This window comes from Panthera pardus, unplaced genomic scaffold (assembly GCF_024362965.1).
Source record: "Panthera pardus isolate Hobbes unplaced genomic scaffold, ASM2436296v1 HiC_scaffold_22, whole genome shotgun sequence".
Taxonomy (NCBI): domain Eukaryota; kingdom Metazoa; phylum Chordata; class Mammalia; order Carnivora; family Felidae; genus Panthera; species Panthera pardus.
The window spans coordinates 49,748,544-49,774,140 of NW_026526788.1; the positions used below are offsets into that span (position 1 = coordinate 49,748,544).

Sequence of the window (25,597 nt, forward strand, 5' to 3'; positions counted from 1 at the left end):
GAGGTAGTGTGAGTGGCTGCTCCCTTTGGGGATTGCCCAGGACTGATTTTTACTGAGCATGAGCACCTGAGCCAGGCACAGTTCTCAGCTCTTTTTCATCATCACTTAATCCTTACAATCATCTAAGGGAATAACTAGTTTTATCCCCATTTTACAGATGAACTAACTGAGGCTTTCAGAGGTTAGGGGACTCACCCACGGTCACACTCTAGCTTAAAGACAGGCTTCAACCAAAGCAGGCTCACTGCAGTTTTTTTTTTTTTTTTTTGCTGATTCACTCAACTGCATTGCCTTCTCAAAGATTGTAAGATAGCTTCTCTTTTGACCTGACAAGTTCATTGTAATTCCCAATATTAGAATCAAAAGCTCTGGATCAGGAAGATCTCAAAGACTTTCTATGCATATTAAAAGGAGATATCATTTTTCATCTATACGATTGGAAAGTATGAAAGGATTGATAATACCTAGTGCGGATGAGTGTGTAGGAAAGTAAGCACTACCAAAAATCATGTACAATGTGTATGCTCCTACTGTTTGGAAGGGCAAATTGTCAGTAACTCTCAAAAAATAAAATTTAAAGGAGACTGCCCAGTGCCAGGTAGATGGTCACCATGAAGTTCAACTCCTTTGTGACCTTGGACCACAGCAAAAATCTCAAACGCCCCCTCAATGCCCCCTTGCACATGCACAGGAAGATCCTGTCTTTCCCAATGTCCAAGAAGCTGCAGCAAAAGTACAATGTGCCAGGCCCACATAACAAGGATGATGAGGGCCAGGTGGTTCAAGGATACTGCAAAGGTCACCAAACTGGCAAGTTAGTCCAAGTGTACAGAAAGATATATGTCATCTACAGGGAGTGGGTACAGCATGAGAAGGCTAATGGTACAACTCTCCATGTGGCATTCACACAAGCAAGATCTATTTTCTCACCCCTAAGAGGTGGTTCTCACTAGGCTAAAACTGGACAAAGATCAGAAAAAAAATTCTTGAATGCAAAGCCAAATCCTGACAAGTTTGAAAAGAGAAAGGCAAATATAAGAACTTAATGAGAAAATGCAAGAATGAATATAACCTGTTGTGCAACCATGGTTTAATTGTAGACTTTTAGCCTGACGTGTATTCCTTTGAAACTTTCCAAGATGTCTCTCAAACATTTCGTTTCGTTCTTGTTTTGTTATTGATACGTAGCTCTGTAAATCTGCTTTTGTTGTTTTGATTAATAATTTTGTGAAAACAAAATAATAAATAACTACACACACACACACACATACAGGAGAGAGTGAGAGATTGAGAGAGAGACACCTGGATGGATCAACATTTGGCATTATTGTGGATAGGGTATGGTATTGAAATAGGGGAATTAAGTTAGTCTATTTATGATGATAGCCAACATTTACCTGGTGCTTGGGTAGTCTTTAAAACATTTTACATATACTAACCGGTTTAATTCTCCTAACAAATTTTGTTTGCATTTGACAGCTGAGGAAAGTGAATCAGAGATGTTAACTTGTCTAAGCTCATACAGCAGGTGGCTCCAGAGTACCACCTATACCTCATTGCCTCTTATTCTAGAAGTTCAGATTCCTCTCTTCACTCCACTCCCAGAATGCTGCAGTCAAGCTTATATTTCCAGAAAGGAGATGGGAAACACCTTCTCTGGAGGATATCACGAATCCTGGAGAAAAGATCCAAAGATATTGACAGTGGGTGTCTCCAAAGAAATGGCTGAGCCAGATCACCTTACAGTGAAGTCCAATCATCAAGTTCCACCACTTACTTAAACCTTCAATCAACTTTTTGTCACACAAGGACCACAAGACATCTAGGGAAAGCCTCTAAAACGAAAGACAGAGACCAAAGCACATAGAAAAAAAAAGCAATTTGGAAGAGAGACTATTCAGACATGTAAAAACATAAAAGACAAAATATTTTTTTGAAAAATAAAACATAGGTTATGAAAAAATCAGACAATAAAAATAGTTGTTGGGAAATCCAGCATAATGGTAGAAATAGTAGCAATAATAACTTCATAGAAGAGCTGGAAGATAAAGGTGAAATGGAGCAAAAAGATTAAGATGAAAACTAGAAGAAAAAGGAATATGGAAATTAGACAACCAATACAGGAAGTCCAACATCCAAACAAGGTAGCTCCCGAACAAGAGATCAGAGAGGGGATGGAATTATCAAAGAAATAATATTAGAAAATTTCTCAGAGATGAAGGATACAAATTTTCAGTTTGAAGGAATCCATTATGTAACCAGCTTAGCCAATAAAAATACATTCACACTAAGGCTTATCATTATACATGTTCAGAATACTGGTGAAGCAGAGAAGTTTCTTCAATAGTTTAAATATTTTTTTTTAAGTTTATTTATTTTAAGAGTGAGAGAGAGAGAGAGAGCAAGTGGGAAAGGGGCAGAGAGAGGGAAAGACAGAATCCCAAGCAGGCTCTGCACTGCAGAGCCCGATGTGGGACTCGAACTCATGAAAGGTGAGATCATGACCTGATCCAAAGTCGGACCCTCAACTGACTGAGCCACCCAGGTGCCTCAATAGTTTAAATATTTTTAGCCCATTCTCTTATCACTTGTGTGGTCTATGAGGAGAAGTCCACTGTAAGTGGTAAGTGGTTAAGTCCTAGCATTGTTCCCTCCGTATGTAAGACCCCCCTTCTCCAACTCCTTGCTTCTTTCAGAGTTTTCTCTTTGTCTTTGATTTTCTGCGGTTTGAATAGGATATGCCTAGGTGTAGATTTTTTGGTATTTTTCTCGTCTAGATCCTCGAGCTTCTTGGATCTGTGGTTTGGTATTTGTCATTAATTTTGGAAAATTCTCAGCCATTATTTCTTCAAACATTTCTTCAGCTCCATTCTCTCTCCTCTTCTGGTGTTCTAAGTATGCGTAGGTTATATTGTTTGAAATTATGCCACAGCTCTTGGGTATTCTGTTCTCTCTTTGGATTTCGTTTAGAAGATGTTATTGACATATCTTCAAGCTCACTGATTCTTTCCTTAGCCGTATTTGGTCTACTGATGAGCCTATCAAAAGCATTCTTCACTTCTTGTTGCAGCATTTTAATTTCTAGCGTTTCCTTTTGATTCCTCATTAGATTTTCCATCTCTCTGTTTACATTGCCAATCAGTTCTTGTTCTACCTTTTCCATTAAAATCCTTCACATATTTATGTTAAATTCCCTGATTGGTAATTCCAAAATCTATGTCATATTGGAGTCTGATGCTTGCTTGATCTCTCCAGACTGTTTTTTCTTGTCTCTTTGCATGTCATATAATCTTTTGCTGAAAGCTACAAAGGATGTATTAGGTAATAGAAACTGAGGTACAATGGCTTTTAGTGTGAGATTTATGTGAATCTGGCTAGGAGTTGGGCTGTGTTTAACATTGCTGTAGCTGTAGGTGCAGAGGCTTCAAACTCCTTGTGTCTTTTTTTTTTTTTTAGTTTATTTATTTATTTTGAGAGGGAGAGGGAGCGCATGAGTGGGGGAGGGGCAGAGAGAGAGAGGGAGAGAGAGAGAACCCCAAGCAGTCTCTGCACTCTCAGCGTGGAGCCAGATGTGGGGCTCGAACCCATAAACCGAGTGATCATGACCTGAGCTGAAATCAAGAATTGGACACTTAACTGAGCCACCCAGATGCCCCTGTGTCCTTGTTTGTAACTCCTCTGTTGTCTTTGAGTTTCCCTAATAAGTTCTTAAGTAGAATCTTCACCTTACAGCTCTCTTTGAGCTGTAATCCACTGTTATTATACTGAAGCCGTGTTGATGTGGTGGTAGGAGGTAAGGAGGGGAAACTTTCATAATCTTAAGAGGAAATGTCAGTCTTGCAGTGGGCCTGTGTCCCTGGGCTGTGGGCTCATGTTTCCCAGCATTCCCCTTTTCCCACCTCCTCCTTGTACTCCCTCTTCTTTCCCCAGCCTTAGTTGAGATAAGGATACAAAAGGAAGCTGAAGTTAGGGAATTTCTCCCCCCCCCCCCGCCCCCCCACCCTGCCCAGGTGAGATAAATCTCTGATAAAATCCTGACCCCTGGAGGGGCACCTGGGTGGCCTGGAGCCTCTTTTGGATTCTGTGCCTCCAGCTGTCTCTGTCCCTCCCCCACTCACACTCTGTCTCTCTCTCTCTCAAAACTAAATAAACATTACAAAATTAAAAAAAATATTGACCATTGGAAACCAGCCTTTTTTCATGGAGAATACTCTAGACCAATTTCAAAATGGTTACTTTTACTGTCCCTCTGCCAGAGACACAAGAGAATTTTTCTCACCTCTTCACCATGAGAGCCTGATGGAGTTCCTGGAGGCACATGAAAGTGTGGAGACCCCCGCCTAAGACTGCAGGCCCCCAGGAATTTCTCTCTCTTCTGCTAGTTTACACTCATCCTCCACCGGTTTGTCAAAATTGTCATGTAAGTGTACCCACCAGTTAATGGGAGGTAGGAAAACTGATTTCAGCTGTGATTTTCTGTCTCTTCAGATTTCAGGCTGGCAGTTTGCCCTATGACCTCAGTTCTCTGATGAGCCCAAGAAAAGTTATTGATTTTCAGTTTTTAGCTTTTTTCTTATAAGGATGGGAGTGATGAATTCCAAGCTCTTTACAGGTTGGGGCTGAAGCCAGAAGTTGGTAAGTTTCTAAAAGCTTCCAGAAAAAGAGGGGGGAAGAAGTCACATGTGAAGATCAGGAGTCAGAATGACATCAGGCTTTCTCACAGTAACACTGGAAGCTTGACAATAAGAGGGCTACGCCTTCAGAATTCTGGGAAAAAAAAAATCTAACCTAATATTTTATACTTTGTCAAACTATCAATTGAGTATGAGCACAGAATAAAAATATTTTTAGAAATGTTTAAACATACAACTACCCAAAAAATTTCCACTTGTCACCCTACGCTTATCTGGGAAGCCGCTTTGCTCAGAATAGTGAGATAAAACAAGAAAGAACAACAGCCAATGTTGAAAAAAGAGTTCCTGATAAAAATATACCCAGGCATTGGGTGGAATGCTGAACATACCCCTCCCCATAATCCTCCAGTCAGGATCGTTCCGGTAGCTCTGCACATTAGCTACAACTTTGGTGGTCTGACATATCCAAGTGCCCTTTCCCAGCCCTTGGCTTTGCCTGTACACACTGAGGAAGTACCATGTGTCATTAATAAAGTATAAAGAGAAAGAGGGACAAAAAACAAGAAAGAACAGAAAACATGGGTACTGCTATTTTTTTCAGTCTTCTGGAGCTTACTTAACTTTAATTTAGATTATATGCATGTCAAACTTGTTAAAATTATAAAAGTTACTTAAGTTTAATTTTTTAAGTTAATTTATGTATTTATTTTTTTTTTTGAGAGAGAGGGATAGAGAGAGAGTGAGGGAGGTGCAGAGAGAGAGGGAGAGGGAGACAGAATCCCAAGCAAGATCCACACTGTCAGTGGATGCGGATGTCAAGACTGATGCAGAGCTTGAACTCATAAACCTTGAGATCATGACCTGAGCTGAAACCAAGAGTCAGACACCTAACCGACTGAGCCACCCAGGCACCCCAAGAATGCTTAGGAAGATGAATTCTCACTGCAAACTCGTTGAGAATTGGTGACAACATTAAGTGAAATAACCTCAATTCATTCTAGTTTGGAATGTTTGGTGTTTACCTGATAGAGTGAGCACAAAAAAGAGGCAAAGACTTTTAATTATCTTTTATCATTATCTTTTATTTTTGTATTGCAAGTGATGAATACTCATAAACTAACCTTTGTAAGCGTACCATAAAAGGCACTACATAAATGGTTACACTATGGCATCGCCAATATAACACTTTTGAAAAATGAAACAAACAAGTGAGGTCATTGCGGGAGTAAGTGCTTGTGGATTGGTTAAAAAATAATCCAGTGTCAATATCATAAGTAGATGCAAAAAAGTGCCGTGTGTCAGACTTGGTGCGCTCTGGGAACCACTAAATGACCCTGATAATGACAAAGGCATTGACAATAAAGATTCAAGTGAACAGCTCAAATAATACTGTTTCATGAAATGAGGGAGGAGTGAAAACGGTGCATTATTAATGAATATTATCTCGTGTAACATAACGATTTTGAACTCGTATGGGAACTAAATTGATTATTCTAAGTAAAATAAAAGGAAAATGAATTAACTTCCAAACTGCTTCCCAAACACATCTCCCATTTTTGTTGTGGAGGTGGTAGTGAATGACAGCAAGATAAACCTAATGGTCGTTCCTCAAGAGCTGAGGCCGTCATTTCATATTTGTATCCTATGCCCATCTTACTAAGGAAGTCCCTTGCCTCCCTCTCCGCCATATCACCCTGTTTCTTGTCTTCACAGCCTGATCACTAAATGCTATTTTCCTGTTGATTTGTCGGTTCATGTGCTGAAAGTCCACCTCCCTCGTGAGAATGTAAGCCCGATGAAAGGAGGGGCCTTGCTGTCTTACTCCCACTGAATGCATCCCGGAACTTACCCAATGCCTCCCAGATCATAGGCATTATTAAATTAATTATGTCAAAACTAATTCAAATTAATGAAATTTGTCAAAACTAAATAGATGGAGTGAATAACGAGCACCTGGTAGACCCAGTAGAATATGGGCATTAGTTCAATTTTCCTCACAAATTTGGGGTCGTCTTCTGATCATTGGGAGCAAAAGAGCCTTCTCTCCAAACAGTTCTCACAAGTTATGGAGTTAATGGTGATCACTGGTGTTGAAATCTTCTTAATCACTAAAGGGAATCATAGCAGGGTTGTAGCTATTAGCAGCCTTTGCCCTGTGGGAAATTTCTCAAGAGCTTATATAACCCTCTTAGTTACAGAGAAACGTGGTCCACTAAGCAGCTATTGCATGAGGTCCGACACAACAGAGGAACTGAAGTAAACATGAGAATAAAATGGTGCTCTATATTCGAAAGCATAACTGGTTTACTCCTTTACCTCAGTAGGATATTTTGCTCTGTTACCACTTTGAAGTCAGATTAATTGTAGTTTCACTTGACTTGAAACCCTTTGATGGCTCGGCCCTGACTACAGAAAACACTAGAATCTTTAGCATGCAATACAACCCTTTCCATAATCTGGCTGATTTCCTCTCTCCTGGTATCTGGTTTCTCTGGCACTAACCAGGCTCTAGCTGAAGCAAACAGCTTCTAGTTCCCTGAAAAACCCAACTGTTTCTTCTCTCAATGCTTCTCTCACGCTGCTCTCTCCGCTTGGGAAGCCCTGCTCTCCCCCCTCCCCGCCCTGGTTCACTCAAGTGGTCTGTACTCACTGGTTGGGACTCTATGAGAACTTCTTGAGCCCCCTCCTCTAGGAGAAGTGACCAGTTCCTCCTTCAGATGCAGCCCTCTCCCCTCACGTACAGACCTCACATTGGGCCTGGCCCACACCTACTCCTCAAATTGCATTTCCTGTCGCTCTTCCCATTGTTTACACACACTGGAATCCTTGCAGCTCCTCAAAACCTCCATTCTCATTTGCCAGGAGTAAAAAATGTCCTCCCAGGGATTCACACGGTGTGTTCCCGACTTCATCTGACCCCACTCAAACATCACCTTGGAGGAGAGGTTGTCTTTGACCACTCTACCAACGATCTTTTTCCCCTTCCGCTTTCTAAATGGAACTACCCTCTCTCTCGCCCTTTACCTCACCTCATTTTCTCTTTGTAGTACTGATCTACCATTATTTATTTAGTGATTATCTATCTGTCTGTCTTCCTTCTGGAATGTAAGCTCTGGGAGGGTAGGTTTTTGTTTTGTTCTCTGTTGTAAATATTTGTGAATGACACCCGTGACACTTTTTGACACAAATTGGTCTGAGACTTATCTCCCTTGCAGAACAGCAGGGGTTATAGCCAATTCCTGTTGGTTTCCTCAGCTCCTTCCTGGCGCAAAGTAGCTTCTTATTCTCTATGACTGGATGAGGTCAAGCATAAATTACCTGTAATAACAGTTCCCAACAAAGGGACTCTGAATCTGTGTATGCTACCTAAGCTGAAGAATACAACTACATTTCCACAATTCCTTTATCTAAAACTCCTGGCACCAGATGTTTTTCAAAATTCAGAATTGTTCGCTACTTAACATCCCTAGTAGGGTCTGGGGTGGTACCCTGTAATCAAACATATCAGTAGCTTTGCAACAAAACATGAGGAGTCCTACAGAGTGTGATGAATAATCCCGAAGTCAGCTTTGTCTGTCAAGTGAGTTATCAAGATACATTTTAAGAGTTTGGAATTTTGGAATTGCGGACACAGGGCTATGGACATGTACTAGCATAGGAAGATCTGTATCTCTGTGCTACAATGGGCTCCCCACATTCTAGAAGATTAGATACCACTGATATCACATGTTCGTTTAAGACATCTGTTTTTCTCTTCCCAGTACAGCTAACATGTCCTATGTGCCAGCCTTTGTGCTAAGCTCTTTAGATATGGAGGTAAAAACTGTATGCCCCATTTTATGAACAAGGAAACCAGGGTTTAGAGAGAGGGTTTAGTGGCTTACCCACACAGCTAACCAATGGCCAAGCTAGATCCACACTGAAGCTATCTCACAATCAAAAGCCGTGCTCCGGAACACCTGGCCGTCCTGAATTCATACAGTTCAAGATAAAAATTCCTTAGTCTTGTCAAGTTTCTTTTCAATGTTGAGCCAAAGGAAAGTGTCTATGATTCAAGTGAATATAAAAATCCTTGAGCTACAAGTTTCTCATTATAAAAAAAGGCTGGCTGGCTATATGTAGCCTACATTTATCGATATTTGTATAATGGAATAATTGATTTCCTCAGCTAAACTAATGCTTTACACATTTGCAGTGAAAGATCAAGTGATTCCAGATAATTAAAAAATTATATAATTATACTAACTTGCCCTGATTTCTTCTGCAGAACCATAATCCAAGGTCTGCTATTCCCTGACAGAGGAGTGTAGGATTGATTGAGGAGAATAATCAAAAAAAAGGCACTAATGTAGCTAATATGTACATTTTTACATTTATCTTTTTCAAGAACATCTTGGTTGCTTGAATTTTTTAAAGCCAGGTGGAAGTTGATAAGATGTATTTGTGATGACCAAATGTTGAAATTTGGGGGGAGGGGGAACTGCCAAAGATAGTAATGATATTCTGGCAATGAATCAGTTGTATAAGAACAATAAAGCTATTTTAAAAAAATCCCTGCTTAGAGCTATAAGCTTCAACTGAAGACACCCTTATGTGAAAGCCTCAAATTATGAGATGAAGAGTAGCTAAAATACAACACACACTCATTTTATGGCACAAAAGCAGATAATATGAACATGAAGATTAAGAAATGAAAATAACATATACACTAAACACATCACAACAGAAACAGGCTTTATTTCAACCAGACAAGTGAATACTTCAGTTAACATCGAGTTCTCCAAGACGTGAAGATATGGCAATTAAAGATGGTGCTCAGGAGGCAGAGAAGGAAAGATTCACCACGGAGTAATCATAGTGCCTGCAAAGATCCCTTTCAACAATATGCTCAGTTCAAAAGATTAATCAGTTCTAAGTCATTAGACCTCATGCGTTTCAATATTTGTACAAGACTCTCATTTGAAAGTTACCCATCGGTGCCAATGACATCTTTCAAAAAAGAAAAAATATATGTATAGATAGATCAGTACCATGATTTTTTTAATATTAGAAACTGAGATTGAAATGCAGTTTTCAGTTTGAAATACTTCAAATCAAAAAATTATTATTTAAGATGGCTTGTTACAAAGCTCCTATGTACATACGTGTACAAAACAAATAGGTGTTATTACCTGACACGTCAACCCATGACTTCTCCCCCATCTCCCAATGTGAACGGTTAATCTACTGGGAGACTTCACCCGGGAAGTTCCAATGTCCTGCATAAGGATTTGCTGCCACTCATATGGTGGGTATGAATGAGGACAGTTCATCAGAGAACACAATTTAATATAACCTAACGTAAAGTAAATCCAACAAAACACTGTATATTCATTGTATATCATTTTCAACTTTTGCCTGACTCACAAAATTCATGAACGCTTTCGATCTCGTGCTTCACTCTTAGTGAGCTGATCAGCCCCTTCATTGGTACAAACAATTACATTAAAGAAAGGTATTGGAGAGGAGAGGGAGTCATCTGACGACAGAAACAGGGGGAAGGACTCTCTTTCTCCATAAGACATTCAAACAGAAAAAAAACAAGACAAAAAAAAGGTAAAGAAACAAACAAACAAAATAGTGTTCACAGTAAAGCATGCCAGATTTGTAGTTTCATTTGAAACCAACAGCAAATCATGAAACGTCATGATGAATATAAGTAAAGGTAAGATCTCCTAGAGTAATTACTAAATGAAGTTAAAATTACCACACTGATCAGTAAACCCCAGAAGAAAAATAAACAGCACTTACACTTCGGGTCCTTCTTAAACCTCATACAACTTTTCAAGGTTAATGCATAAAATTCATAGGTTTGGCCTCTCTGCACAAATATGTGTGTGTGTGTGTGTGTGTGTGTGTGTGTGTGTGTGTTTTAAAAATACAGTATACAGAAAAAACTCTTGTATTCCCCATTTTGAATCATAAGCTCAAAACCCAAGAGTAAAAGATCAGCTAGAAGGATTTTAAATTATTTACAAATCCAGCAGGTTCATCTGCCATAATGGCTTGGCTTCCGTCCCATAGCGACATCTACCTCCTCCAGCGACAGGTCTCAGGTCTCTGTTCTCACAGAAGGCTCTTCTATCCACTGTCATCACTACTGGTCATCAGTCATCTTGAACAGTTCCAGCAGTGCCCCAACAGCTCCGAAATAACCCTACAAAAGCAATGGGGAAACTTGTGCACGGTTATCTCTAAACAGCCAGATACCTCCTGTTTTTCATAATTCTGGGAATGCTGCCCCCTAATGTTGTAGATGAGAAAAACTTCAAACCTGAACCCTGCCATGCACAGTAGAACAATAATAATAATATTTAGAAGATATACCTGTTTTTCTTTCTTTTTTTTTTTAAATTTTTTTTTCAACGTTTTTTATTTATTTTTGGGACAGAGAGAGACAGAGCATGAACGGGGGAGGGGCAGAGAGAGAGGGAGACACAGAATCGGAAACAGGCTCCAGGCTCCGAGCCATCAGCCCAGAGCCTGACGCGGGGCTCGAACTCACGGGCCGCGAGATCGTGACCTGGCTGAAGTCGGACGCTTAACCGACTGCGCCACCCAGGCGCCCCTCTTTTTTTTAATGTTTATTTATTTTTGAGAGAGAGAGACAGAGTGCGAGTGGGGGAGGGGCAGAGAGAGAGGGAGACACAGAATCCAAGCAGGCTCCAGGCTCTGAGCTGTCCTGTCAGCACAGGGCCCATGCGGGGCTCGAACTCACAAACGGTGAGATCATGACCTGAGTCGAAGTCAGACACTTAACTGAACCACCCAGGCGTCCCCAAAATTGTTCTTCTAGAAAAAGTTTTCAAAAATGTTTATTTATTTTTGAGAGAGACAGAGAGAGAGAGTATGAGTGGGGGAGGGACAGAGAGAGAGGGAAACAAAGAATCCCACCCAAGCAGGCTCCACACTGTCAGCGCAAATTGCAACATGGGGCTCGAACCAACCAATAGTGAGATCATGACCTGAGCTAAAATTGGATGTTCGACTGACTAAGCCACCCAGGCACTCCTACGCTAAAAATTGTTCTAAGCACTTTACACGAATTTACTCATTCAATCTTCACAATAACTTTATGAGATAAATATTATTATCATCCCACTTTACGAAGACTCACACAAAGATGGAGACGTACAGTTATTGTCTAAGTTCTCCTAGTCAGTTAAGATGCTGTGCTCTTAACTGCTCAGCTGACTACTCTCAATCCTACTAGTGGAATGAATGAGAAGGAGTGAATGAGGACCCCTGAGGCGGGGCAGGAAAATCACCTCACCAGCACCTCCCAAAAGTTCTCTCTCCACAGTGTCCTCCAGGAAGGCCTGCCGAAGCCAGAGTGAATTTAAGAACGCAGAGAATTTTCTGAGAGATATTTACAAGGGACTATAAAAACGCCCCACTTTCATTGGCCATAAAGACTAAGTTACGATATGTGCATAACAAAGCAAAGCCGTAGTCCACAGAGGCCTAGGATTGTACAAACCAATACAGGTGACTACATTTTCACCTACAGAAATGACTTTCCCCAAAATGTTGGATCTCACTCCCTATTTTACCACCAACTAACACCCATGTGCCTTGTAGATGGCTTTTAATTCCTGATGGCTTGCAGGGTTTGTTTTCTGCCTTAGTTGAAGAGAATCTGGACTTAGGGTTGCCAGATAAAATACAGATAAATGCCAGATAAAATAACTGTGTCCTGTGTTTTTAATCACTAAATATGGCAACTCTAGCTGAACTAGAACAGTGGTTTTCTTTTTTCATTTTAATTGCCTTTTTAAAGCTGAGGTGCTTTCTTCTTTTTCAAACAAAACCTTAGGTGGAAACGATAGACAAGCAGATAAAAAGGGAGCTGCTCTGGTTGGAGGGGGAGGGGGGTAAAAGTTCTCGGACTCTATTCCCCCAAAGTTCTATCACTCCATGCTATCGGTCGGCCGAAAAAACAAAAAACAAAAAAACCGGCTTTCTTTAGTATTAAGTTCTATCACTAAGCCTTAAGTCTTTCCTATTTAAATTCTTATTGCTTTAGCTGCTTTAAGAAAACAAAATATGGGCTTAGAAAACTGTAAGTAACTTATAAATGCATCAGCGACTTTTCAAATAAATAATTCAGTTTGGAGATGAGAAAAATGCCACAGTACTTATTCATTACAAGTTTGCAATATTGGTTCTCTCAAAGTTTTTTCTGCTACAATATACCCCAGGGATTAGGTACCTCCTGTGATAAATAAACTGTCGCTCTCTATAATACTGATTTTATTTTATTTTTAAGTTGATTTATTTACAGACAGAGCGAGCACAAACAGGGGAGGGGCAGAGAGAAGGAGAGACAGAATCCCAAGCAGGCTCCATGCCATCTGCCATCAGTGCAGAGCCTGATGCAGGTCTCAAACTCGTGAACTGCGAGATCACGACCTGAGCAGAGATCAAGATCAAGAGTTGGACACTTAACCGACTGCGCCACCCAGGCGCCCCTTAAAGTACTGATTTTAAAGGTGGTGGTGGAGGAAGTGGGCAAAAGAGGGGGAGGTCCCTTGCTTACTGTTAGAAACCTCTGATGTATAGAATTATAGAAACTCCATATAAGGGACTCTGAATTAACTGATCTCCGCTTCCTGTGCAAACAGGTTGCTAACGCCTAGGGACACCAGCCTCTCTGGGCCACCAGGCTGCTCTGAGCAGCCCTGGCACTTCCGTTCCTGCCAGCAGAGTTGTCTGCTTGCCAAGAGTCAGCTGTGTTTATCCTCAGATTTGTTTAGGACACTTTTATTGTTAATGTCGTAATCTAATTTAATTATGTATCATCTAAACCAATAAAAAGAGTACAAAATAAATGGACATTTCTATGAAAATCCAGTTAAATTCTCAAAAAAATTTTTTTTTAATGTTTATTTTTGAGAGAGAGAGACAGAGAGACAGAGAGAGAGACAGAGTGTGAGCAGGGGAGGGGCAGAGAGAGAGAGGGAGACACAGAAGGTAAGGCAGGCTCCAGGCTCCCAGCTGTCAGCACAGAGTCCAACGTGGGGCTTGAACCCATGAACCGTGAGATCGTGACCTGAGCTGAAGTTGGATGCTTAACCAACTGAGCCACCCAGAAACCCCCAGTTAAATTCTTGAAAAAGACTGAAAAAAAGCAGTCACAAACCTCTCTACGTAGGTGGATACCAAATATGAAAGGTTGAGGAGAAAATCTAGGATTATGCAAACAAATTGCTTCATAAGTATCTTTAATTTCTTAATCCATTTTAAAGACACAGATCAGACATCAAAGAAGCTATATAATACTTGCAGATTATGAAAAAAAGGATAACAGCAGGGGCGCCTGGGTGGCTCAGTCGGTTAAGCCTCCGACTTCAGCCCAGATCATGATCTCATGGTTCATGGGTTCGAGCCTCCAGTTGGGCTCTGCGCTGCCAGTGCAGAGCCTGCTTGGGATTCTCTCTCTCTCTTTCTTTCTCAAAATAAATAAATAAACTTTAAAAAAAACAGAAAGCATAACAGCAGAGTTCCAATCAGCAGAAATCCATGCTCCAGTTCCAATCCATGCTCAAAATAAACCTTGGTCCTACACTGAAAAATTTGTGAGTGCATGAACATTTATACTTTTTATATTAAAATGGTTAAAGTAGAGAGATATTTTTTAATGATTACCCATTTTACCTGATTTTTAAAATTATTATTAACCAACTACAAGTCCTGATTGTTGGAGAAGAAAGCTTCCATTTTACATATAGTTCTTCTTTATCCTTTGTCTAAGTGCAAAGTTTAAATGGCAACTCTTTCTATTTGACCAATTTTAAAACGGAGGGACTCACTCGAAAGTTAGACAACACCCAATACACTCCACGCAGGATGACTAAGTCCATGTAGACTTGACCTACCTCGTGTTCCAAAAACAGAGCTTTTAGCTGTCCTTTGGACCAAAAATCCATTGCATATGCTAGCAGTTTCATGGAGATCATATTGATTCTGAGAAAATTCCCAACAAACACAACTCTGTCAATATTCTGGAAAAAAAATTAAAGGAAAACAATGAAATGATAGTATAAAAGTAGCATGTAGCAAAGACCCAGTGTTCCATACTCCATGTGCTCCCAGGACCTTCAACAGTGAATTTTTTTAAGTGAAATTATTTCAGCATTTCCGAGATGAAGTCGAACAAACGTCATAGTGCATTCCACAAGAATGAGAGGGTGAGATTCTGGTTGGGCGAGGCAGAGACCTCTACTGGGCTTGTTTGCAGGTATTATGTTAGATTGACTTAGGTCTGATATGAAATTCAGCTACCAACACACACATATAAAATTGTAATTGGAGTCTAATTCAGCTAAATTTGCTTATGCATTCCTCCAATCCCTCAAATTCCAGCTATAAATTATTATTATAACCAATTCATAAATAAAACGGCAATGGTATTATTATTCATCCAACAGGTTTGCCCCATTTGCTCTGTACCAAACACCAGGAATACAAAAAGAAACAACTCCCAGTCTCTACCCTTAGGATGTATGGTGGACTATCCTGTTTGGTCAGCATGTGGGTTAAAATATGGAAAAGAAAAATATGCTTATAGCTTTGGTGACATGGATGTGGATTTGCATTCTGTACACACACTTAACACTGAGCTCAGCCTGTCTACCATGCAAAAGCTGGTCACTACCACTCATTCACAGAGTCAGTTGCTATGGTCACTTATGTCAAATGGAAGAGAGACTTGGAAGCTGACATTATTTTCTGTTCAGTCTATCAGGAATAATCAGGATCTAGGAACATGGCCTCTTAACCGTCTCCAGTTTTGACAGTGTAAGTTGATGAGCCCATTAATTACGGTGAAAATTTTCCATGGGTGGACGGGTGGGAGGTGGTTTTAATAAGCTTCCACAAATAAGAATGGTAGCTACAAACTGCTCAGACTGAGATGCGACAAGAAACACTCAAAGTAGGAAACTGAGATTAAAGAAAAATTTAATGAAATTTAGGACTTCTGCCTTTTCACCTAAAACAAGGAAGTCCAACTGGGACTTGACCAAAGCCCCAGTCCTGCATTACGCTGGTAATGAGCCAGAAGGAACAGAATGACAATAAAAGCTGATGGACAGTCCTCATTTCAAATAAATTCCAAGCAAGTCAAAGATATGACTATGAATTAAAAAAAAAAAAGAGAGAAAGACTAGAGAAAATCTCAGGAAATTAGTCTAAAAAAATAATGTTGACAGGGCACCTGGGTGGCTCAGTTGGTTAAGCATCTGACTCTTGATTTCTACTCAGGTCATGATCTCAAGGTTGGTGAGACTGAGCCCCGAGTTGGGCCTGAGTTGGGCCTGCGCTGACAGCACAGAGCCTGCTTGGGACTCTCCCTCTCCCTCTGCCCCTCCCCCACTCAGGTGCATGCTGGCTCTCTTGCTCTCTCTCCCTCCCTCCCTCAAAATAAGTAAGTAAACATTTATAAAAAATAAAAATAACATTGCAGTAGGAAAGATATAACATTCACATGTATTCTCATGTAAAAAAGCAAGAGGCAATATTCCCGGAAGTGCATATTGAAGTATATGAGGTAGGCTGATATGACGTCTGGTATTTGCTTTTAAATATTTTAGCAAAACAGAGAGGAGGAACAAAAGGAGGAGAGAGGAGCAGAGGGAGGAGGAAGAAGAAAACAGATAAGGTGTGTGTGGCAAAGTCTTGATAACTGTTGAGTCTGGTTAATAGATATACGGAGGTTCTTTATACCATTCGACTCCTTTACGTAGGCTTATCAATTTTCATAATAAAAAGTTGATAAACAATCAAAGCAAGACATACAATAATATGTAAAGTGTGAATTGTATGAGTGAGATTATATCTCAATAAAAGTGTTGTTAAAAAAAAAGAATGTTGTAGAGTTTGCTGCCTTTGGAAGGAAATGTTTCTCCTTTATTGCATACAAGATAGAATAAAACCCCAAAAGTGGAGAACAATGGCTACCTCTAGTGAGGCTAACATTTCCAGATGGAAATGGAAATTTCCAGGTGAAAATACTTACTTCCTCATATACGCTTTCGGTGTCTTTAGAACTCTGTGTTGTGTTTTTTTTTGCTGCCCTTGGAAGGAAATGTTTCTCCTTTATTGCATACAAGATAGAATAAAACCCCAAAAGTGGAGAACAATGGCTACCTCTAGTAAGGCTAACATTTCCAGATGGAAATGGAAATTTCCAGGTGGAAATACTTACTCACTTCCTCATATACTCTTTCGGTGTCTTTAGAACTCTGTGTCATGTGCTTTTTTTTTTTTTTTAATGTTTATTTTTGAGAGAGAGAGAGAGCATGTGTGCGGACGGGTGCATGAGCAAGGGAGGGGCAGAGAGAGAGGGGACAGAGGATCCAAAGCGGCCTCCGTGCTGACAGCAGAAAGCCTGATGGGGGGCTTGAACTCACGAACTATGGGATCATGACCTGAGCCCAAGTCCGACGCTGGGTCCGAGGCACCCAGGCGCCCCATGTGTTTGTATTTTCTATCCAATAATATGAATAAAGAGTTTGATGTTGATGGAGAAGCATTTTACAGGATTCCAATAATCATAGCAAAAATATTTTAGAATCTGTAAACGTGGTGCCCCTCTATGAAGTAGCCGAGTTCAAGGGCTCTCCACTCTGTGACTCCAGCACGCTAAGCAATGACTGAAGAGCTCACACTATGGCTCTGACAGGAAACCCTGCTGCCACTTTGTGGTGTGCCCACAGGGAGCCTGCGCTGGCAGGTCACCGGCTAATAAAGCCCTTGCCCAAGGTCACCGGGTAGGTGATTCCTCTCATCGGCCATACTTAAAAAAAATACCCCACCATTTTTGCTACACTCCAACAATAAATGGTAGGAAATTGAGATCAAGAGTGAAAAATAAAACCAGTCGACCTCCCCCTAAAGTGATTATGATTTCTGTAAAAAGACCTGCTGGCTCACTCAAAGTGCGTGGAAAGCAGGGGAAAGGGCATCTATGACCCTGTGGGGCGGGGACATTGCCATCCAACTGACCTTTGTGAGTATGTGAGGACAGCCCACTACACACATATTGGTCAGGCTTTGTTTGGCTACCTGGAAAAAACTCCCTTTAAAGGTTAAGGTCAAAAAATAAATCCTCTGTTAAAATGAGTCCCATGACTGCAGTGGACTTTGAAAGGCACATGGCTGGAATACATTCTTTCCATTTCAGCCTTGCATTTAAACTCCTGGCCTTTCATTTAAACTTCATCTCAGACAGGGACTTAAAAAAGTTGTGACCCTGAGCCACAGACCAGTGGCATATTCTGTTCAAAGTTGTAACCCCAGAGCTCAAAGGCCGGGCTGGCACCACCCGTCATAAAGATCGCCTCTTACCGTGTTTAAAACCCCACTGTTCGACTAGGAGGGGGCAGGGGCTGGTTTCTGCAGTACCTGTAATGTTCTATTTCTTGATCTGAGTGGTGGTTATACAGGCGTGTGAAAATTCAAGCTGTACACTTAGCATTTGACCGTCTTCTGTATGTATTTCTATTAAAATTATATTTTTAAGAACTCTATCACTGATGCGACTGTGATTCTTTAATATAACTTCTATTACCCGTTGCATGTTACGTGTTCCTAACCCCTTTCTTGTCTTCCTAACACAACTCAGTGAGAGCCTTGCTACTTTACAGGTCTCGTCTTTCAGGAAAAGAGTTCTGTTTTCCTGCAGGAATCCTGCAGTGTTTCAAATCATGTTACCAAAACTTTGCCTGTCACCGGCTCCACCCCTTTTTCTGCCTGGGGCTCTGGCTGGCCTCGGCTGTAGCAAGCTCTCTATGCTTTGATAGCCCTGTACAATGCTGCTTGAACTCCATGCCACAAGGCAACACTGTAAAGAAGCTGAAAGCAGAGAGAATATCAACTCTTGCAAGGGGAACACTTTACCTGCAGTTATCTGCAAGGATGCACAGTCTTTCCCTCACATTTCAGTAGGTACGTGGTGATAATGATGGTCAGAGAGGCTATGCTAGGTGTGGTAAATTTTACCTGGTTTCCATGATTAGATGGCTTACCATTTATTATCCAGTGCCTCTTAAAAATAAGACACATGCTCCTTTCCATTTCCCAGAACACACCCCTCACGTTCTACAAGATGTGATTAGGACAAAGGGCAGGCTTCCCAAGGATCTACAATTTTGTAAGGGTCAACAGTTTTGCACCGCTAAAGATGATGTGTAGGAATGACACAAGTCTTTCTCTGGGTTAAGGCCTTACCTCATTCAACGCACACATCCGAGCAATGGAGCCAATGTTGTTGGTGATGGTGACCAGTGTGGCTCGGGCGAGGTCTTCCTTGCTGATGGAATCTCGCTTTTCCTTACTCATCATGTTGCCAAAGCTATGTTGGAAATATTAGCGAGAGTGTTCAAAATCATCCTCAGGCAGGTCCCACGCTTTCACCAAAGTACTGTGGAAAGCCTTATGAATAACTGTTCAAGTTCAAATGACCTGATTTGGCTACCATGGTTTACAAGCAGACAGGATTACGATATGAATGGTTGGCTGCCCTTTTTTTTTTTTTTTTTTTTTAAATAGGGGCAAAGTAGCATGGCTATTAATGGGAAAAAAAAATTTTTTTAATGCTCTCTAGATATATTAGACAAGAATGGAACAGGGGAAACTGTTGCAGTTTTCCAGGACCTTCTTTCAAAGCTGCCCTATTTTAAGCACAAGCATCAAAGGCTAAACGTCTCAGTGCTTTCTAAAGGGTGGGAGATCAAGTCTGAGCTCCAATAACCATAGATACTTGCACCAGGCTGGTGGGTTGACATTTTTAAAAATAACTAAGTGAATGGCCAGGGTGGAGAGGTTGCCTTGTTTAAACACTATGGCTCCTAGCTACTTCATCTCTACCTTGATGCTACAGCGGATCCTTGAAGGCCAAATCGTTCATAGTCTCCTCCGTAAATGTCCTTCACCAGCTTATCAACATTGGTGCTGTCGCCTTTAGCTGCCATTTCCAGAGCTTCTTCAAAGGTCTCACAACCAGTCAGCAAGCAACATAGGCCTAGGAATGTTCCACCTCCAAGACTGAAGGAACAATAAGGTTTATTTTTAAATTTTACTTTAAGATATGCCCATCCGAGTCCCCAACTACAACAAGGTCACTAATACGGGTTAATAAAAACAGAAGAAAAACAAAGGGGCACTTGAATTTTGTGGAGGGTGCAAAATAGCTTGAGGGTAGATTGGATTAAAAAAAAAAAAGGGCAGAGGCTAAAAAGAAACACCAAGGAAAACTTGCCCCTGAATTGAAGAATAAAACCAGAGAAAGACTTTCACTGATTTCCGTTGTGAGACCTTCAGCTAGCCACTAACCTAAGAATCTCACTGAGTCTTCTCACCTATAAAATGGGGCCGAATCAGGATCTCTCTTATGTAAAGTGGTCTGAAAGCAGCAAATAACCAGAGAAATGACTGCTATGAAAAAAAAAATGTAGCTTCATACAAATACTTGGAAAAAGAAACCTTGTGTACACGAAGTTCACAAGTGCAGAGCCAGACTGACCTAGGGCTGTGAGGAACAGCCTGCCCAGAAGCTGTTATCTTTTACCTTGACCTCTAGCAGACATAATCTCATTGAACCTTCTTAGAAATTTCTAAACGGAAACCACTGATGGCTCACATACTGGATTTTTTTCTGGTAGACTCTGGAAAAGGTTATTAATATTTTACTTACGACCCAGTAGTCAAAAATGGTAACAAAGGTCATAAAACAGTTTCAACGCTCAGCTATGTTTTAGAAGCTTTCAGTCGTTTTGGGGAAAAGTCTTCTAAAATAGTCTCTTTAGACAAAATTAGAAACTAATTATGGTAGTTGAGAATGAATTTAGTTGCGTCTTAATGTCAATGTTACGTGACAGAAAGAGAAGCAGGCTTGGAGTGGAGCTATCACCAGTGACCTCCGGGCAGGGAAAGAGGCACTGACCCAGGCCTGGGTTTCACTCTACCGCGTAGACGAGCAAATGCAGAAGAGCCAATTGCTTAGGTCAGTTTTGTCCTCGAGCTCCCCGAGCTGCTAGCCCTGGGAAGCCCATGTGTGTTTGGGTACTGGCTTTTTAGTTCTAAGAGAAAATTCAAGTGGAGGTGAAGGTCATTTTAAATTTAAATTTGAAGCAAGAAACTTTAGGGGAAACTATATTTTCTGTCAGTAACTGTCGACAAGAAGGTGCCAGATTATACACAGGCACACAGTTCTTTAAGTTGTATCTAAAAGGAAACTGTATGTGATATTTCTTAAATAGTGATTCTTACAAAAATACATACTTGATTGAAACGATAGCTCCTTGTGGAAAATTACGTAGCTAGGCATCACCAGAGGCAGCTACCCACACTGAAGGTGCAGTAGCAGGAGGAAATAAAGATCTCATGGACATCCCTGCCTTGGCAAGTCCGTCACAGTAGACATTTGGATTTCCTCTAAGAAAACTTATTTACATTTAACATGGTGTGGCACACACGTTGTCGGTTTCAGTGTGCCCTCCAAAGCTAGTATATTTTAGTGGGGACAATTTTTGGTTTGCGTGCCATCTGGATTTGTCTCTGTATGTTTTTAAGTCATTTCTCATGCTTCTAGCTGCTTTCATCCATGCTAATAACCTTTCTTTGAACATCAGGTATTCCTGTCAATCAAGGCAGTCAACAACCTACTCTCAATCTAGGCAACCGGAGACATTGGCGGACTTAGAAGGCAATTCGTCAACTGATGTGTTGGTATGAGTGGACACGGACGAGTGCTTTGTGTGGCTGGAAGATGACCCGTGGCTCCAGACAAAGCATCGGGGCTGCGTGGGGAAAGCGAGCATGCATGTGCGTCGCTGGCACGCTGCAGATGGGAGGAAAGGACGCACAGTCGCAGAAGAGCACTTTATTAATATCCTCAACCTGCTAACCAGGATTTAATCAAAGTGGTTCTCTTGCTCATGATCAGGTACATCAGTTTGTTTCCATAGACACGGTAAGACCCTCAGCAAACTGGAGACAAAAACACACTGCCAGGGAGCAGCTGTCGAATAGCATCATCATCATTTTTTTTTTCCAAAAACCAACAACCTTGTAGTGAGGGATTTTAGGGAAAAGGAGAAGAAACCTTCAATTACTGAGGGCTTGTGCCCTTAAAATAGATTCCAGAACAATGAGATGAGCTGCGCTATTGCTTCCACCTAAGTTCCAAAATTCTTTACGTTCCCCTTTTAATAATCTGCACATTCCAACAATGTCAGCTGTAAAGTCCTCTTTTTTCTTTAGCTTCTACAATAAAATTGGAGTAGCGTCAATAGAACAAAAAAGGGGTCACTACCTCATCTAGGATGCGATAAAATTACACATAACATGAAACGAACCATTTAAAATCGTATGCTTAAGGGGCGCCTGGGTGGCTCAGTCAGGTTAGCGTCCGACTTCGGCTCAGGTCATGATCTCGCAGTTTGTGAGTTTGAGCCCCATGTCCGGCTCTGTGCTGACCGCTCAGAGCCTGGAGCCTGCTTCGGATTCTGTGTTTCCCTCTCTCTGCCCCTCCCCTCTCTCTGTCTCTCTGTCTCTCTCTCAAAAATAAACATTAAAAAAATAATAAAGTACTATATGCTAACTAATTTGGATGTAAATTTAAAAAAATAAAAAATAAAATTAAAAAAAAATAATAAAGTCATATGCTTAAAAGAAACTGATCTCCTGTAATAATGTGGCTTCCTAAAAATAAAAATGTTTGAGAAAATAGAGTATAACATAATCACAAAAACCTGGAGTTATAGCCACCAGTTCACGATAGCAGTAGTAAACTTAAAGCTGAAGCCAATTTGCTTAGATCAGTGATTCCCAAAGTGTGTTTTACAAACTGACGTTCTTTGCCGACCATAATAGTTTATATCGGTGCTTTTGTAACTTGGAAGCCTTTGGCAGAACAACTCTGGTTGGCCAAGGAGGAGCTGCAGCCCACAGAACTGATGTTTCCTTTCCTTCCCCTACTTGTGGCAGCCCTCGAAAGGGCTCTCTATGAACCTTCAGTCGGCTATAGCATGTTTCCAAAACTACTGGTTGAAAAGCATTTGCATAGTAACTTGGATATCCAGACAGGGTCTGTTGATGGTTTCAACACACCGGTCATTCATGGGCATTTACCAAGAATGGGAATTCATGAGCATGATTACACATGTAATAGAAGCCAAACACCACAATTAGCTCATTAGCAGCTGTTCAAGAAGATGATCTAGATTCCTGGAACTTCCAAGTTTGAGAAAATAGAATTAATTGTGATTGTGATGCATGAATTTGCTAAGTGTTAATCAACGAAATTATAAATATCTCTAACTGAGGAAAAGTGTTTATTTAGCTTGTTACCTTGGGACTAGCTCCTACCAATCAAGGACTCCTTCTGGGAAGAAGTCTGTAGTTTCTTCAAAACTGTACTTGTATTAGGAGATCACTCTCTAAGGTAAAACCAGCTTGGCCGAAATATTCACTTGTCTTTGACACTCGTGACAGTCCTAATACAGTCGTGGGACAGCTGTGATTCTTCTGTGAGCAAGGAAGCTTAGTTCTGTTCTGTTCTCACTGAGAAAATGTGTGCCGAGTAGCGATTAACATTTGATATTCTGAACACAAGCAGGATTCAGTCGGAGTGTGTGTGTGTGTGTGTGTGTGTGTGTGTGTGTGTGTGTGTGTGTATGTGTGTGTGTGCGCACGCACATGCCAAGGTTCCTCAACAGCAGTACTATTGACTTTTGCGGTTCAGTACTTTTTTGTTGTTGGGGGCTTCCCTGTGCTTTGTAGGATATTTAGCGGTGTCCCTGGCCTCTAGCCACTAGATGCCAGTCACACCCCACATCCGATTATGACAACCAAAAAAAAAAATGTCTCCAGACATTGCCCAAGTCTCCTGGAGGACTAAATCTTCCCTTCCCCAGTGGTGAATCACACTGACTAATGTGGACCCATCACAGGGCAGAAATACGCCCGAAAAACTGTGCTCTTCTCCTAATGGGGAAGGAATAGTGGAGGATTTCAGCACTAGAAATGCCCATAGAAATGACCTAAGAAACAACCCCCTTTGTGGCACAAACAAGGGCACTGAGGCCCAGAGAAGTTCCACGGTATCTTCATCTATTAACAACGACGGGTTTGATACCATGTACAAAACCATGCATTCCACCTGGCACTGGTTCCTTAAGTTATTCCTCCAAAAACGGGTTCTGTGCTCCCATTGGTGGGAGAAACACTTCACACCGAATCCTTCACTTAGAAGTAAGAAAAACTTCCTAGATTTTGTTTACGCTAGCATTTCTCAGAGATTTCTGACACTGGATTCTTTTGCCCCTGTTGAATCACTACGAACAGGAAGCTGGGCACAACTGCCCTTGGGCGTGTGCGCGCACTAAAAGCAAGGCACCCCGCCCAAGTGCAGCTGCGGCACTGTCTTCCCGTCAGTTGCACTTGCAGAGTCCCTGTGCCCTGTGCCAACCATTCTGGCTTTCAGCTGGAACATTTAACTCAGGGTAAAAAAAACCCATTTTTTGTAAACCCAGTTTGCTTCACTGGTTGCAGTGGTGATTTATTTCAAGCCACGCATCCTGTGCCAGGCACCAAGGAAATTCCAAGAGAAGGTTTCTTTCGAAGCCCTCCCTGACCATCCCAAGCATCCTTTCTTCTGGATTCTACTCTCTTATTGTCCCTGCCATTCATTTGGCACTTAACATGGACTGCCTTCAGTTTGGTGTGTGCTAATCCTTCCCTCAACCTGACCAGTTTCCAGCAGGGTAAGGACTGTGTTTTATTCACCTTTATATAAAGCATCCTTCTACTATTTTAACATATCATGCAATAAATCCTTTCTGGTTGGCTGAGGAGCGTAAGATCCTTCTTTTAAAAATGTACTCAGTACAAAGAATCTTTTTACAAACTGATCTTCAAGAGAGACGCCTGGATTTAAGTACAGAAAGGTTCTTCTAGTAGAAACCATGTTTACCTGGTCCCTGTAACTCTTTTATAGTTGTCCTTGGAGTACACTGCTAGGATGCTGACACCCGAGCCCATGTTCACCAGCAACATAGGGTATGGGTTATCAAGGCAGTACGGCTTTTTTTGACACAATTCAGGATTTGTGGGATTTTCAAAATAGTAACATTCTGGCTTGCCATTGAAGCCAATGGAGTCGACGTAAAGCAGGCCCTGAATCAGACAGTCCAGTTCATCCAGTTTATGGAGCTGCAGGTCAGCAATCTGAAAGAGAACAAAACCTCATGAGAGAGGCTATGACCACTTCCGGGGAAGCCCCGTAGGCTTTTAGCTGGACTTAAAATGTGTTATTAACAGTAAAAGCATGACAATATTTTTGAAACACTGAGTTGTGCAATCTGGTTGTAATTAGTCATTCTGCCAGAGAAGCACCTTTGCCGGACATCGTGTCTGCCCAGAGTGGGAAATGAGGGACAGGAAATTGCCTGCTTTCCGGGAAAGCATCCAGTAGCATGTGTCATGGGTTGAACTGGTGGGCCCTGAAAGGTATGTTCATGTCCTAATTTTTAGAGCCTGTGACTGTTACCTGATTTTGAAAAAGGGTCTTTGCAGATGTTATTCAGTTAAGGATCCTGAGATGAAGAGAACATCCTGTATTATCTGAGTGGACTCTAAGTCCACTGCCGAGTTTCCTTATGAGACACACAGTAAAGAGCCGATGGCCAGAGGAGAAGGCCAGGTGAAGACAGAGGCAGAGATTGGAGTACTGCACTACAGGCCAACAAATGCCAACGGCCACCAGAAGCTGGAAGAGGCAAGGAACAGAATCTGCCCGAGAGCCTCTAAGGGAAGTGTGGTCCTGCCATCACCTTGATTTGGGTCATGTGGCCTCCAGAACTATGACTGAATCCATTTCTGTTGTCTTAAGCCACTACGTTTGGGATAATTTGTTACAG

General features: G+C 41.3%; 1 protein-coding gene and 1 pseudogene across 7 annotated transcripts in view; one reads left to right on the forward strand and one right to left on the reverse strand.

Annotated features, from left to right (window-relative positions):
* The first annotated feature begins 611 nt into the window (after positions 1-611).
* Positions 612-1,065, forward strand: LOC109264286 (60S ribosomal protein L26-like; annotated as a pseudogene).
* Positions 1,066-9,351: 8,286 nt separating this feature from the next.
* The window catches only part of PANK1 (pantothenate kinase 1), a 101,589-nt gene continuing 85,343 nt past the window's right edge, over positions 9,352-25,597 (reverse strand). For all 7 annotated transcript variants that reach the window (XM_053909723.1, XM_053909722.1, XM_019445048.2 and 4 more), the window contains 5 exons: positions 24,652-24,905; positions 19,545-19,721; positions 18,906-19,029; positions 14,552-14,677; positions 9,352-10,830 (listed from right to left, as the gene is read on the reverse strand). In XM_053909723.1, the coding sequence (XP_053765698.1) occupies positions 10,771-10,830; positions 14,552-14,677; positions 18,906-19,029; positions 19,545-19,721; positions 24,652-24,905 (741 nt within the window). In that variant the 3' untranslated portion in view covers positions 9,352-10,770. The remainder of the gene's footprint in view (positions 10,831-14,551; positions 14,678-18,905; positions 19,030-19,544; positions 19,722-24,651; positions 24,906-25,597) is intronic.